Source organism: Gorilla gorilla, chromosome 20 (assembly GCF_029281585.2).
Source record: "Gorilla gorilla gorilla isolate KB3781 chromosome 20, NHGRI_mGorGor1-v2.1_pri, whole genome shotgun sequence".
Classification (NCBI taxonomy): Eukaryota; Metazoa; Chordata; class Mammalia; order Primates; family Hominidae; genus Gorilla; species Gorilla gorilla.
Window position 1 is genome coordinate 63,119,381 of NC_073244.2, and position 16,289 is coordinate 63,135,669.

The following is a 16,289-nucleotide window of genomic DNA, read 5'->3' on the forward strand; positions in this document are numbered from 1 at the left end:
CTCCTCCCCTCTATCTGCATGGCCAGGCCCTTTTCGGTCTTGACCATTGCTCCATTTCCTGCCCAACATCCCGGTCTGCAGCCTCTCGCCTCCATGCTGTGGCCCTCGCAGCACAAGCCCTGAAAAATTTTCCTGCATCCAGAGCTGACACTACCTCTTCCCTGCTCAGGGCCCTCTCTGGTTCCCTGGAACCCTCAGTCCAAGCTGTTCAGCTGATCATGTCCCAGCACCTCCAATTTCCCCCTGGAAGACCCCACACATATTTGCAGGGTCCTTCATCTGCCAGGCTGTCTCATGGCCTGTGCTTTTTCCCCTCCACCTGAGGTGCCCTTAGCCACCTGTTAATATGACCAACTCCCCCACTAGTCTCAGCTCAGCCTCTTTCCCTGCGGGGTCTTTCAGCTTTTTGAACTCCTGGATTTGCATTCATGAGTATGTGTCACACAGTCAGGTGTCTCCTCTTTCTGTTTTTGTGGGGTTGTGGGAGAGACAGCCTCTCAGCTCCACCCTCCCCGCTCTCACTGTCTTCCTCACTCAGCCCTGAAGACCCTGAGCAATGGCACCTCGCTTCCTGCCCTGGAGGCAGTCCCTGGGCCTGGTCTGTGTGACTGACAGCAACTCCCCCGCCTCACTGAGCTGGTCTCAGGAGGGAAGAACACTGAATCTCTCCCAGCTCTCAGCAACTAGGATCCTGGAGCTGCCCCAGAAAGGGACTGGAGGTGAAGGCGACCTCACCTGTGAGGCTCAGCACCCGCTGGGCTCCCAGCACATTTCCCTGAGCCTCTCTGTGCAGAGGGAGCTGCCGGATGGGTGCTGGGGCAGGCAGCCTGGTCAGGTGTTGGGCTGTGAGAGGGGTCTAGACCTAGGAACAGAATCTCACCCTCTTCTCCCCACTCCCAGGACGTCCCTCTGGGTGCAGATGTGCGAGTGAAGATCAGGAGGGCTCCCAGCCCCTGGTTCTCACCTAATCAAGGGGCCCTCATGGGCACTGGTTTCTCCTTCACCCATGGCCTCACCTGGGGCTACTACTCCAGGTAAGCAGGTCTGCTCTTTTCTAGGGAAGCCGAGGGATTGGCCCCCGAGTTCCAGATGGGGCTGAGCTGTCCTGTCCCGCCTGAGTTAGAATTGAAGTGGCCGATGCTAATCTGAGGCCCGTGTTGGCTCTGCACGTGTGGAGGTCCCCAGGGGAGCAGGGCTGAGAGGCCTGACTGAGCCCCTCCTGCTGAAGACAGAACTCAGATGAGGACACCCAGCCCTGCGGGACAGATGCAGGACATCACTGTCAGCCATGGCTCAGCCCTTCTGACCACTGAGATGCTGCAACTTCCCCTCCTGGGAGGGAGCGATTGGGCAAACACTTACCCTTTGCTGGAAATCTCAAGGCACAGCACGGGTGCTCACAATCTGAATACAGAATGAATGAATGAATGAATGAATGAATGAATGAATGAATGAAATGTCTTTCCTCATCTCACGTGAGAGACTTGACAGTTCTTTCACTCTCCAAGTAACATCAGCTTCCCCTGTCCCAGCCCAGTCTGTCCTGGGCAGACAAGATTAATTAAGTGGCTCCTGGGCAGACATTGGTGCAGGAGACAGGGCCCAGGAGACCTGTGTGATTTGGGCAATTCACTTTCTATCTCTGTTCATTCATGCTGCTACAACAAAATACCATAAACTGGTCAGTTTATAAACAACAGAAATTCATTTCTCACAGTTCTGGAGGCTGAGAAGTCCAAGACCAAGGTGCCAGCAGGTTTGGTGTCTGGAGACAGTTTGCTTCCTCATAGATGGTGCCTTTTCCTTATGTTCTCATGTGGTGGAAGGGCTGTGCAAATTCCCCTGGGTCTCTCAGATGAGGGGACTAATCCCATTAGACTAATCCCAGAGTCCTCATAGCCTAATCGCCTCCCAAAACATTATACCTTCTAATACTATCACATGGGGATTCAAATTTCAACAAATGAATTTTGAGGTGACATATTCAGAGCATAGCACTTGTCACTGTGGACCTTGATGTCTTCCTCTCCGAACTGTGGAAGTGGGAGTAGAGGGCTTGTCAGCTCCCCTGGGTCATACGTGGTTCACAAGTTCCTCCTTTCTACAGATTCTGTGGCTTCCTTAAGTCTCTCCTTCCCATTTTTTTTCTGATTTTAATTGCAAACTGGGGACTGTGGGAAAGAGATGGGCCATGGTCTAGCCCTTCTGAGGCAGGAGGAGCATAGACCAATGAGGCAGGAGCATAGCAAAGAGAATTAAAAGTTGGATAAAGGGCAGAATAAGTAAAAGCAGAGAGCAGAAGCAAGGTGAGGGGACGGGTGAGCAAGAAGCAAGAGGCAGAAACTGAGCAGCCAAAACAAAAAGTAAGATAGAGAAGTGAGCAAGGACCCCCCGTGGCCAGCAGGATCTGGACCAAACCAGTAAGGGGCAGTTCTTCAGAGCTATGCATGTGCATTAGAGAGAAAAAGTATCCTTAACATGACCCTGTATGATAATCAGCTCATTAAAGTTCATGCACATGGACTGCATATTATCCATGTACTTAAAATTATGGGATGGGTCAAAGTAACTAAGCAACATACTTAACCATCAAAAAGGCAGGCACTGGCCAGGCGCGGTGGCTCACGCCTGTAATCCCAGCACTTTGGGAGGCCAAGATGGGCGGATCACTTGAGGTCAGGAATTCAGGACCAGCCCGGCCAACCTGGTGAAACCCCATCTCTACTAAAAATACAAAAATTAGCCAGGCGTGATGGCGGGCGCCTGTAGTCCCAGCTACCAGGGAGGCAGAGGCAGAAGAATCGCTTCAAACCAAAAGGTTGAGGTTGCAGTGAGCCAAGATTGTGCCACTGCACTCAAGCTTGGGTGACTTCGTCCCCACCTCACCACCACCCCTTCCCCCGCAAAAAAGGCAGACACTGGCTAGAGATTTAGCAGCCTTGGGAAGCGAAGAAAAACAAACAAACAAACATAAAAAGACCAAAAGTAATGCTGATCTCACCTCATAGAGATCAGTTCGCTCTCCCTCTCCAAGAGTGTGATACTGTGCTTAATAAACTGCTGCTTCTTGCTTTGCTGTCTGTGTGTGTCTCATCCAATTCTTTGTTTAAGACACCAAGAGCCTGGAACTGCATGGCACCATCCGGTAACACTTCTGCCCACTGAGATGCTGCAAATGTCCTTATGGGGAGAGAGTGACTGGGCAAGGAGGAGGCACCCAGGAGGCAGATTGGTCTGCAGGATGAGATACTAGCTGCAAATGCAGGGATTGGAGGTGAGGGCGGGGAGTGGCTTCGGACGCCCAAACCCAGCATCTTCCTCTCTCAGTCGTCACAGCCAAATGATCTACTCTAGGTTATGGACAATTAGGGGACAGTGCGGGCTGAGCAGATCAATGCAGTTGTATGGAAGAAAACAGACTGGGATTTTCTATGTATACAACGTCTTCAGGAAAACCTATGCGAAGTTAGAATTTTCAAGGCAGCATGTGCCGATGATAAAACTACATAGAACAGCAGGAAGACTATTATCATTAAAGTGAGGCTAGGGGCTCCTTCAGGAGGGAGCGGGGGCATGGCCAATAGGAAAGGGGAATGTAAGGGTGAATGAATTAATAAAATCTCTTTCTTCATTTCAAGGGACAGACTTGACAATTCTTTTGTGTTCTAGTTCTTGAAGGGTGCTTATTTTGTGTAATCACTGAGTTGGTTTTTAGGGGACACTTTCATGTACATGTCTTGTATTTCTCCCCTCCTCAAAAAAAAAACTGTTTCAAGAAAAGCTGGCCTGGATCTAAGGGGGCTGCAGCTTGCAGGATTTTTCCCACTTCCTCCCAGCCCAGTCACACAGTTTAAAATAATCTTCTGTTGAAGTCAGGTGCATGTTTCTTCTCTCAGAAAATCGCGCCCATCACTGAGGGTGGACGCCCCGGGGCTGGTGTCTTTGCTCCACGTCTCCTATTCACCTGAACCCCTAGGAGCAGTTCCTGCAGGAGCAAAGCCCCAGGGCCAGCAGACCCCTCACACTCTGCACTAACCAGGCCTCATGAGATAGCAGTGGTGAAGGGAAATGTCCTTGTGCTCAGAGAGCTGTGAGGATGGGAATAGTGTCTGCTCTTTTCATATTGATCCTTTCCCTTATGACTTTCCTGTCTTCCAAGCCCCACAATACAACAATCACAGCCTCAGCTTCCCCGGCCTCCTGCAGGCTGGGCTCCCCTCCGTGTCCTTGGCGTGTATCAACAGGCGGAATCCTCACCTTCACAGCCCCATGTCCGTCTGCTCGGTCCTCCTGAGACTGAACCCCCGACCTAGGGGAGAGTGACCCCACCCTGCCTGTGCCCCCCACTGAAGCTCCTGTCATGGGGAGCTCAAACGTCAGGAGACTCAGTGTCTCCCCACCACACAGTGGCTCCTTGGGGACAGTGTCCGGCTCTGCTGTGTTGACCTCATTGTGCAGAAAGGGGGTGCCCACCTCGTGGCTGCTGAGGGAGGGATGAGAGGCTGCCTGTTCACCCCACCTGCACCCCTGTCTCTCATGGTCCCGAGTCCCACTTCTGAGCTACGCAGACATCCACAGCCTGTGACTCAGGGGTCTGGGCAGATGGGAGTTATTTTCACCCTGCAGAAAATATCACCTAAAGGGAAAGGCATTGAGAGGGAGGCAGGAGGTGGGGTGGGCCCTGCATGGGGTGGGAATCTGGGTGAGTCTGTCTCCCGCTCTGGCCTCAGGGACCCAGGAGTGAATGTCGGGTGGTGGACGGTGGATCTCCCAGGGCTGACCCAGCCCTGACAGTGTCTGTGTGTGAAGTTCCTCTTCTAAGGAGGTCACTGTTTTGACCTCACCACCGACTTCCTGTAGGGCCTCTTCTAAGTCTTGAGCCTGCAGTTCCTGAGAGAAGAACCCTGAAGAACAGACGTTCCCTCGCGGCCCTGGCACCTCCAACCCCAGATATGCTGCTGCTGCTGCTGCTGCTGCTGCTGCCCCTGCTCTGGGGGAGGGAGAGGGTGGAAGGACAGAAGAGTAAACGGAAGGATTACTCGCTGACGATGCAGAGTTCCGTGACCGTGCAAGAGGGCATGTGTGTCCATGTGCGCTGCTCCTTCTCCTACCCAGTGGACAGCCAGACTGACTCTGACCCAGTTCATGGCTACTGGTTCCGGGCAGAGAATGATATAAGCTGGAAGGCTCCAGTGGCCACAAACGACCCAGCTCGGGCAGTGCGGGAGGAAACTCGGGACCGATTCCACCTCCTTGGGGACCCACAGACCAAAAATTGCACCCTGAGCATCAGAGATGCCAGAATGAGTGATGCGGGGAGATACTTCTTTCGTATGGAGAAAGGAAATATAAAATGGAATTATAAATATGACCAGCTCTCTGTGAATGTGACAGGTAAGGCACGGGCTCCAAGAGAGGCCAAAGGCAAATGTGATGAGGGCTTTAGGGCACGGCTGAGGTGGGACACATGTCCTGGGAGGGGGCCGGGGGTGATGGACTCAGGAGAGGAGCTGGACCGGAGCCTGAGCTTCCCCAGGACCGCACCTTGGATGCCCCTCCTGATCCTGCAAGCCCCTCCCCTCACCAGCCCTGACCCACAGGCCTGACATCCTCATCCTGCTCTGACACTGGCATTGTGGCATGTGGGGCCTTATGACTTCTTGTTTTGGGGCCTGTCCTAGGCATGGCAGGGGTTTAGCAGCATCCCAGGCCTCTCCCCACCAGATGCCAGAAGCACCCACCCCACCCATGCAGTGAGACAATAACAATTATCTCCACACATTGTCAAACGTCCTGGGGGGTTAAGTCCTCCCCAGTTGAGAGCCTTAGGTCTACACAACCCCGTGTCTCTCTCAGGCCAGGCCAGGGAGGAAGCACTTCCTGGTGCAAACGAAGGGCAGCAGAGGTACCTGAGCCTGGACAGGGAGACTCAGCACACGGCCCCTCCATCTCTCATGCCCCAAGGTCCTCAGAGATCCACATTTAGATGCTCAAAAGACAGAAGGGACCTCCACGATGGTCCAGAGGCCGGGAGGGCAGGACCTACATGTCTGGTGCAGGCCCTGGTGCTCCAGGGAAGCCCGGAGGTAGGAGGTGGGACACGGTCTCTTCTCCTCCCTGGGTGGGTCTCTAGGGTCTCTGAGCTTCAGGGTTTCCTTCACTCTGTGCAGAGGGAACCAATTCCTATAGCATGTGGGTTTGCAGTTTCTCTTTCGTGCTGGGTTGAGGTCTCCAGCTCCTCTCCAGCCCCCTGTGGGTCCCACAGCCCTGCCCCTCCTCTCCCTCCCGCTTCTCTGCTCACACAAGGAGCCCAGGAACCCTCTGTCTCAGAGATGCTGCTGCCTCTCTTGTGGGCAAACGAAGAGAGGGACAGTCGGGGCTGGGCTGAGCCTCATTTCCCCACAGCGTCCCAGGCCCCACTGTCAAGATACAGGCTGGAGGTGCTGGAGTTGGTGACGGTGCAGGAGGGCTAGTGCGTCTCTGTGCCCTGCAGTGTCCTTTAACCCTATTACAACTGAACTGACTCTAGCCCTGTCCATGGATGCTGGTTTAAGAAAGGGATCAATATACAATGGAATAATCCAGTGGCCACAAACATCCCAAATGGAAAAGTGCATGAGACACGGGGCCGATTCCACCTCCTTGGGGACCTGAAGACCAACAACTGCTCCCTGAGCATCAGAGATGCCAGGAAGGGGGATTTGGGGAACTACTACTTCCAGGTGGAGAGAGGACAGATAAGATGGAATTACAAAACGAAGCAGCTCTCTGTGAATGTGACAGATAAGGCACGGGCTCCAGGAGACACCACAGGGAAAGGTCATGGGGGTGGCAGCGAAAGGCTGGGATGGGGCCCCTGCCCTGGGAGAGGGCTGAGGGTGAAGCGAGTTGGGCTCAGGGCAGAAGCTGAACCAGAGCCTGAGCTTCCCCCAGGGCTGTACCATGGATCCTCTGTCCTGATCCTGAGTCCCCCTCTCTTCACCAGCCTTGACCCACAGGCCCAACATCCTCATCCCCAGTACCCTGGAGTCTGGCTGCTTCCAGAATCTGACCTGCTCTGTGCCCTGGGCCTGTGAGCAGGGGACGCCCCCTATGATCTCCTGGATGGGGACCTCTGTGTCCCCCCTGCACCCCTCCACCACCCGCTCCTCAGTGCTCACCCTCATCCCACAGCCCCAGCACCACGGCACCAGCCTCACCTGTCAGGTGACCTTGCCTGGGGCCGGCGTGACCACGAACAGGACCATCCAACTCAACGTGTCCTGTGAGTGCTGAGCCAGGACGCCCTGGTCCCTGATGAGGGGGGGACGTCCCTGAGGGCAGAGGATGGGGTCAGGGCTCGACACTGGGTGCTGGGTCCCAGAATCTGGACTGGTTGTGGGATCAGGAGGACGCTGGCTCCGCCTTCCCCATTTATGCAGCTCCTGGGGAGACAGGGCCAGTGTCCCCAGCCCTCACAGTGATGCGGGTCTCCATGTCTTTCTGTCCCAGACCCTCCTCAGAACTTGACTGTGACTATCTTCCAAGGAGAAGGCACAGGTAGGATGGAGCCCCCTCCCTGGGGCTGGGGGAGCAGGGCCTTCAGCTCAGGGCAGGGCCAGGTCCCTCCTCATCCTGGACTCACCCTGGTGATATGAGACTCCCTTGTAGTTGAACCCAGGCCTCCTCCCCATCCTTAGCCTCTGTGGCCACCTGAGCACCTGTCCTCTTCCCCCCACTCCCCTCAGACTCCTGCACACACACCCTCCTCAGCCCTGCAGCCAGGACAGGGGGAAATACACATAGCAGGAGCAGGCTTTGGGCCTCTTATCTTCCATCTCCTGAATATGCCACCTAACTCGTCTTTTTATTTTACCCAATAGTTTTGAGCTACGTTCTTTTGGATACATGCTATAATCACGTGGGCAAAAATTTTAAATTCACAGTAAAATGTGTCCCCAGAATCAACCAGGGTCTGTCCAGGCTGTCCTGAGCCTTGGTTTGTGCACCTGGAAGATCTCAGAGGTGGTTTGATGTCAGTAGTGAGACTGTTTGCACCCTCTTCTAGGGATGTGTGTGATTCCACTGTCTGAATAGTCTCTGATTTTGTGGCATCTCCTAATGGAAGATCATGGCACTAATTTTATCCTACGGCACGAACACTGCAATGAATAATGTTGTATCTACTCCCACAAGGAATATCTAAGTGTATAGGATAAATTCCTAAAAGCACATTTTACCAGTGTCATATGTTCTTTCTGATTTTGAAAGATATGGTGAAGTTGTCCTCAAATAAATGTGGGCAAGTTTACATTCCCAACAGTGAGCGGTGAACATAAGTATGTCCCTGCACCAGCCTACGTCACTCTCTGTTCCATTCCCCAGTCTCATTCTGTATCCTTCCTCCCTGTTTCAATCACTTTGTCTCTTTGAACCTCCAACTTTTTCTCTACAGCATCCACAGCTCTGGGGAACAGCTCATCTCTTTCAGTCCTAGAGGGCCAGTCTCTGCGCTTGGTCTGTGCTGTTGACAGCAATCCCCCTGCCAGGCTGAGCTGGACCTGGAGGAGTCTGACCCTGTACCCCTCACAGCCCTCAAACCCTCTGGTACTGGAGCTGCAAGTGCACCTGGGGGATGAAGGGGAATTCACCTGTCGAGCTCAGAACTCTCTGGGTTCCCAGCACGTTTCCCTGAACCTCTCCCTGCAACACGAGTACACAGGTGGGTAAGGGAGGGGCTGGAGGAGGAGAACACACCTGCCCCACCCTCATGGGCCACCCACTGCCCCTGAGCTTCAAGGGGGAGCTCAGCTCTGGTCTGTGCTCAGCTGTGAGGCCTGGAACTTCCCTGCAACCCAGGGCACTGCTGTCCTCTTCCTGCCAGGAAAGGTGTGTAAGGCAGGAAGAGGGGAGGAGTGGGTCTTGGAGGGGAGGAGCTGGGGCCTGGACAGGTGTGTTTGGGGAGACAAGTGCCTTGCTTTCCAGTGCCTGGACTAGGGTGACACAAGCAAGGCACTCACTTCTGGGCACACGACTAAAAAACAAAAAATAAAACAACTCAGCAAGCAAGTGAAATAATATTGGATGTGATTATCTTTATTAAAAACTAAAAATTATTGCAAAATAATTTGACAGTGAATACAAATCAAAATTTCAAATACAGGCAGGCTGTGCTTACCACTCTCATGCCTCAGTGACCTCAGGAGTTGTCCCTTCCTCCTCCCTCCCATTCTTGCTCTTTGTTTCTGGGAAGGGGGATTAGGGTACCCAAGTGGGGGGCCTTATAGGAAGTGGGAGGAGAAGAGACCCAGTTCTTGGAGTTGGATCACCAAAACAATTCCAATCTATCCTCAGGCAAAATGAGGCCTGTATCAGGAGTGTTGCTGGGGGCGGTCGGGGGAGCTGGAGCCACAGCCCTGGTCTTCCTCTCCTTCTGTGTCATCTTCATTGTGTGAGCACTGACCCTAGGGAGGGAGGGAGAGTCCTGGGGGAGGGCGGACTGGGAGCAGGATCCCTGAAGCCAGAGCTGGAAGGGACTGCATGGGTCAAGAGCTTGGGGCAAGAATGAGCTCACGGGTGCGTGGCAAGAATTTCAAGAGCACCCTTGTCTGTGGGGCTCCACATCTGTGGTGAACCTTGGGCCCCACCACCCAGGAGGCAGGAGCCTCTGTTTTCAACACTGGGGTCTCTGGGACTGGACCACCCTCCTCCCACCTCAGTTACCCCTCCAGCGCCCCAACAGGAAATACAGGGCAGGGGTTGGTCTGCCCACTGCACCCTGATCTGACCACACTGAAAGGCTCTCTGGTCTCTTCACTCAGAGTGAGGTCCTGCAGGAAGAAATCGGCAAGGCCAGCAGCGGACGTGGGAGATACAGGCATGGAGGATGCAAACACCATCAGGGGCTCAGCCTCTCAGGTGAGTGATATGGGCGTCTCCACACCCAGCATCCAGCTTGGACATCTCCCACAGGATGGCCTCCAGGATTTCTCTGCTTATCATGGCCAAAATTATCTCCTCATCTCCTCCTCCTTCCCACCATCCAGCTTCTCCTGCAGGATTCCCCATCTTGCTGACTGCATGACAGTCCCTCCTACCTACTTTCGCTCGGGCCAAGCATGGAGGAGGAGTTATCTCCTCTCTGTCCTCCCTTTCTTCTCTATAGCTCCACATTCACCAAATCTTGTCCATTTTTCCTCCCTAAGAATGGCTAGCATTGCTCCCACCCCCACCAATCCTAAACTCTCTCAATGCTGAGGCCTGAGGATCTCTGTCTTGGACTTCCTCACCTCCCTGCCTCTTGTGTCCCCTGCCCTGATGGGAGGAATCATTCAGAAGCCATCACTGATCAGTTTCTTTGCATCTGGACAGCTGTTCCCACCCCCAACACTGTCTAGAGCAGAAGCCAGAAAATACTATCTGGAAAGGCCAGATAGGAAATATTTTTGGCTTTCTGGCCTACACAGTCTCATTGCAGCTCCTCAACTCTACTGATGTAGCAGGAAATCAGCCGTAGACCATGTGTAAATGATTAGCTGGCTGTGTGCCAATAAAACTTTATTTATAAAAACAAGCTGTGGGTAGAATTTGTCCCAAGGGCTCTAGTTTGACAAGCCCTAACCTAGAGAAAAAGCCCAAACTTCATAACTGCAGCCCTGCACATTCTCGTCTCTTAAACATCTACCTCTCTAGTAGGGCTGGAATTAGTGTGAGATGAGTGAGGTCCTGGCCTAGCATGCAAAATTTAAGAAGGTGCCAAAAATCTCAGTAATTGTGACAGTTTTAAAAAAAACTCTTATTTTAGGTTTAGGGGTACACGTGCAGGTTTGTTACATACATAAACTCTGGTCAGAGGGGTTTGTGGTACAGATTATTTTGTCACCCAGGTACTAAGCCTAGTACCCCATAGTTATTTTTTTCTGTTCCTCTCTCTCCTCCTACCCTCCACCTTCAAGTGGGCCCCCGTGTCTGTTGTTCTCTTTTTTGTGTTCATGAGTTCTCATCATTTAGCTCTCACTGATAAGTGAGAACATGCAGTATTTGGTTTTCTGTTCCTGTGTTCGTTTGCTAAGGATAATGGCCTCCAGCTCCATCCATGTTCCCACAAAAGACATAATCTCATTCTTTTTTATGGCTGCACAGTATTCCATGGTGTATATGTACCATATTTTCTTTATCCATTCTGTCATGGATGGGCATTTAGGTTAATTTCATATATTTGCTATTGTGAATAGTACTACAATGAACATTTGCTTGTATGTGTCTTTATGGTAGAATGATTTTTATTACTCTGAGTATAAAACCAGTAATGTGATTGCTATGTCAAATGATAGTTCTGCTTTTAGCTCTTCAGGAAATTACCATACTGCTTTCCACAGTGGTTGAACTAATTTACACTCCTGCCGACAGTATAAGTGTTCCCTTTTCTCTGCAGCCTTGCCAGCCTCTGTGATTTTTTTTACTTTTTAAAAGTAGCCATTCTGACTGGTGTGAGATGGTATTTCATTGTGGTTCTGATTTGCGTTTCTCTAGTGATCAGTGATAATGAGCTTTTTCTCATATGTCTGTTGGCCAAAAATGTCTGTTCATGTCCTTTGCTCACTTTTTAATGGGGTTGTTTTCCTCTTGTAAATTTGTTTAAGTTCCTTATAGATGCTGGATATTAGACCTTTGCCTAATGCATAGTTTGCAAGTATTTTCTCCCATTCCGGTTGTTTACTCTGTTGATGGTTTATTTTGCTGTGCAGGAGCTCTTAAGTTTAATTAGATCCCATTTGTCAATTTTTGCTTTTGTTGTGATTGCTTTGGCATCTTTGTCATGAAATCTTTGCCTGTTTATCCAGAACGGTATTGCCTACATTGTCTTCCAGAGTTTTTATAGTTTTGGGTTTTACATTTAAGTTTTTAACCCATCTCGAGTTGATTTTTATATGTGGTATAAGGAAGCAGTCCCACTCAATCTTCTGCATGTGGCTAGACAGTTATCCCAGCACCATTTATTGAATCAGGAGTCCTTTCCCCATGGCTTGTTTTTGTCAGCTTTGTTGAAGATCAAATTGTTGTAGGTGTGTGGCTTTATTTCTGGGCTCTCTATTCTGTTCCATTGGTCTATGTGTCTGTTTCTGTACCACTACCATGCTGTTTTGGTTACTGTAGACTTGTAATATAGTTTACATTTGGGTAACGTGATGCCTCCAGCTTTTCTTTTTGCTTAGGATTGCCTTGGCTATTTGGGCACTTTTTTGGTTTCATATGAATTTTAAAATTGTTTTTTCTAGTTCTGTGAAGAATCTCATTGGTAGTTTGATAGAAATAGCATTGAATGTATAAATTTCTTTGGGCAGTATGGCCATTTTAATGATTTTGATTCTTCTTATCCATGAGCATAGTATGTTTTTCCATTTGTGTCACCTTTGATTTCTTTGAGCAGTGTTTTGTAATTCTCATTGTAGAGTTCTTTCACCTCCCTGGTTAGCTGTATTTCTAAAAATTTTATTCTTTTTGTGGCAATTGTGAATGGGATTGTGTTCCTAATGTGACTCTTGGCTTGGTAGTTCCTGATGTATAGAAATACTAGTGATTTTTCTATGTTGATTTTGTATCCTGAAACTTTGCTGAAGTTATTTATCATTTAAGAAGCTTTTGGGCTGGGACTACGAGGTTTTCTAGATATAGAATCATGCATCTGCAAAGAGGGATAGTTTAAATTCCTCTCTTCCTATTTGGATGCTCTTTATTTCTTTCTCTTGCCTGATTGCTCTGGCCAGAATTTCCAATACTACGTTAAATAGGAGTGGTGAGAGAGGGCATCCTTGTCTTGTGCTGGCTTTCAAGGGGAATGCTTTCAGTTTTTCCATATTCAATATGATGTTGGCTCTGCATTCGCCATAGATAGCTCTTATTATTTTGAGATATGTTCCTTTAATACCTAGTTTACTGAGAGTTTTTAACATGAAGCGATGCTGAATTTTATCAAAAGCCTTTTCTGCATCTATTGAGATAATCATGTGTTTTTGTCTTTAGTTCTGTTTGTGTGGTGAATCACATTTATTGATTTGGGTATGTTGAACCAACATGAAGCCGACTTGATCATAGTGGATTAGCCTTTTGATGTGCTGATGGATTCAGTTTGCAAGTATTTTGTTGAGGATTTTTGCATCAATGTTCATCAAGGATATTGGCCTGAAGTTTTCTTCTTTTGTTGTGTCTTCGCCAGATTTTGGTATCAGGATGATACTGGCCTCATAGAATGAGTTAGGGAAGAGTCAATCTTCCTCCGTATTTGGGAATAGTTTCAGTAGGAACAGAAGGAGGCTCAGATCTGACATTTATTGTGTGATTGAAGAGCCTTCCAGGCAGAGGGAGGAGCAAAGCAAGGCTCAGGCACAGGAAGAGGAGAGGAGAGGAGCCATGGGACATCTGTGTGATTAGACAGAGGGAGGCAGGACCGAGAGCAGGAAATGACTTTGGAGGAGTTGAGCCTATGTGTGAATTGTGTCTGACTGCACAGGCTACTGTGAGCATTTGGAGAGTTTTGAGCAGAAGGACATGATCAGACGAGATTGGGTGCGTTCAGGGTGGTATAGCTGTAGACCAGAAGAACATGATCAACTTTCATTTTCATGGGATTCCTCTGGCCACTGTGTGCAGAAGAGACCGTGTGTGTGGCAGGGGAAGGGGAGAGCATAGGAGGTAGAGAGGAGGCTGGTGAACATCCCAGGCAGAAGGTGGTGTTGGCTGGAACCAAGATAGCAGCAGTGGTAGACATGACTGTCTCCCAGATGAATTCTGCAGTGGAACCTACTGGGATCTGTTAATGAATTGGAATTAGAATGTGAGCCACAGAAAGGGAGAAAGAATTACTTCCAGATTTTTGCCCTGAGCAGTGGGAAGAATGGAGGTACCAGTCATTGAGGCTGAGAAGATTGCAGAAGAAATGGATTTGGGAAAGAAAAGGAGGAGTTCAGATTGAATAGGTTGAGTTTTGTGTGTCTTTGGACAAGAATGCAGGGGTTTGAATTATACCACTGGATCAAAGACTATAGTCAGGAGAGAGGAGTGGGCTGGGGGTATAGATTTGGGAGTCATTAGCCTATTGATGGCATGAAGCCAACACAGTGGATAAGATCACAAGGCAAAGGTAAAGAAGAAAAGAACCCGGGGCTGCTCTGATATTTAAGGTCAGGGAGACCTGAAGCAATTGGCAAAGAGGTTGCCAAGAAGGTGAGGTGGACCCAGAAAAGCATGATGTCCTATAGTTGAGTCAAGAAGGCCTTCTGTGTAGGGAAGGTGAGCAGCTGGGTCCTCTGCTGCTGAAAAGTCCAGGAAGGAGAAGACTGCAAGGTGGACATTTAGACTCAGCCACTTAAGTGGTAGTCACAGTGACCTTGATAGTAGCAGTGCTTAGACTTGGTATGTGTGTGAATATTAATTTGAGTAATCAAGAGAGAATCTGGCAAGCAAAATCACTGACAGTTCCATGGAGCATCTTCTGCACAGGGGAGCAGCAGGGAAGGGCTGCGATGAAGGAGGACCCTCCCAGGCAGCCTTTGTCACTCTCTGCTGTGTGAGTCTGTATTAGTTTCCTGTGGCTGCTGTGACAAATTACCATGCATTTCCTGGCTTCCAACAACACACATGGATTAAAGTTCTGAAGGTCACAACCCCAAAATGGGTGTCACTGGGCCAAAATCAAGGCATTGGCAGGCAGGGCTGGTTCCTTCTGGAGGCTCCAGGGGAGGATGCAATTTCTCACCCTTTCTGGCTTCTAGAGGCACCTGCATTCCTTGGCTCAAGTCCCTTCCTCTGTTTGCAAGGCAAGTAGCCTGGCATCTTCCAATCTCTCTATGCCCTCCTCCTTTCACTTGTAAGGACTCCTGTGATTCCACTGGGCCCACCCAAATAATCCAGGATAACCTCCCCATGTCAATATCCTTAACCTAGCTCCATCTGTAAAGTCCCTTTAGCAATGTAACGTAACAGATTCACAGGTTTCAGGGGATTAGGGTATGGACATTTTGGGGAGCGGTTATACTTCTTATCAGAGGATATAATTTCTTTGACTGACTTGTCCTCCCCATACCACCAAACTGTGAGCTTCCTAAGAGCAGGTGCCCCATCCAAATCAAGGCCCTGTAATTCTCTCTCACTTAGCCTCTTCCTGCCCATCTTATAATTCACACATAGATATTCGTTTGTTTGACAGTCATTTTTGCCAAATTCCCTCAATTAAAAAGTGAGCTTCAGGAGGTCAGGGCCAACACCTACTGTGTCCACCACAGTCCATCCAGCACCCGGATCAGGGCCTCACACACAGAGGGCCCCAGCAGGACTCCAGGCTTTGGGGTCAGAAGGAAGGGACTGGATTGGGTCCCGGCATAACAGGGGGTTTGGGTATGCTACTTTCTTCATGGAGCTGTTGCGGGAAGTTGATAAGATTAATAAACACCAAACAAGGTGCTCAATAAGTGTTAAATATTGCAGGAAAGTATAAATGAAGGAATTTCTATAAAATGAACGTGGGATAGAGGCAAGAACTCATGAAGTTTAATTCTATACAGAGCAATATATCCAAACCAACCAACCGATCAAACAACTTGTGGCTCTCCCTGCCTTATCCTATTTCCACTGCTCTGCTCTGACTCACTTCTCTCTCTCCATTCAGGGTACCCTGACTGAGTCCTGGGCAGATGATAACCCCCGACACTATGGCCTGGCTGCCCCCTCCTCAGGGGAGGAAAGAGAGGTCCAGTATGCACCCCTCAGCTTTCATAAGGGGGAGCCTCAGGACCTATCAGGACAAGAGGCCACCAACAATGAGTACTCAGAGATCAAGATCCCCAAGTAAGAAAATGCAGAGGCTCGGGCTTGTTTGAGGGTTCACGACCCCTCCAGCAAAGGAGTCCGAGGCTGATTCCAGTAGAATTAGCAGCCCTCAATGCTGTGCAACAAGACATCAGAACTTATTCCTCTTGTCTAACTGAAAATGCATGCCTGATGACCAAACTCTCCCTTTCCCCATCCAATCGGTCCACACTCCCCGCCCTGGCCTCTGGTACCCACCATTCTCCTCTCTACTTCTCTAAGGATGACTACTTTAGATTCCGAATATAGTGAGATTGTAACGTGTTTGCCTCTCTGTGCCTGGCTTATTTCACTCAACATAACATCCTCTAAGTTCATCTGTGTTGTTTCCAATGACAGAGTAATGTATTGAATAATTCAAAATAGCTAAAAGAGAGGAGTTTAAATGTTGTCACCAAAAAAAAAAAAAAAAAGATAAAAATTTGAGCTGATGGATGTGCTAATCA

The 16,289-nt window shown here is 49.7% G+C and overlaps 2 protein-coding genes across 4 annotated transcripts in view; one reads left to right on the forward strand and one right to left on the reverse strand.

The window, feature by feature from the left end:
- Positions 1-16,289, reverse strand: part of CTU1 (cytosolic thiouridylase subunit 1) — a 158,247-nt gene that overhangs the window by 38,913 nt on the left and 103,045 nt on the right. The window lies entirely within an intron of this gene.
- Positions 4,849-16,284, forward strand: LOC101151086 (sialic acid-binding Ig-like lectin 7). 2 transcript variants are annotated; one of them, XM_004061273.5, is made up of 7 exons: positions 4,849-5,394; positions 6,986-7,264; positions 7,492-7,539; positions 8,435-8,701; positions 9,334-9,430; positions 9,801-9,897; positions 15,644-16,284. In XM_004061273.5, exons 1-7 carry the CDS (start codon positions 4,953-4,955, stop codon positions 15,824-15,826), a joined length of 1,413 nt encoding a protein of 470 aa, XP_004061321.4. In that variant the 5' UTR covers positions 4,849-4,952; the 3' UTR covers positions 15,827-16,284. The 2 variants fall into 2 exon arrangements, with proteins under 2 accessions (XP_004061321.4, XP_004061322.4); XM_004061274.5 differs by lacking the exon at positions 6,986-7,264 and having other exon boundaries at positions 4,884-5,394; positions 15,644-16,155.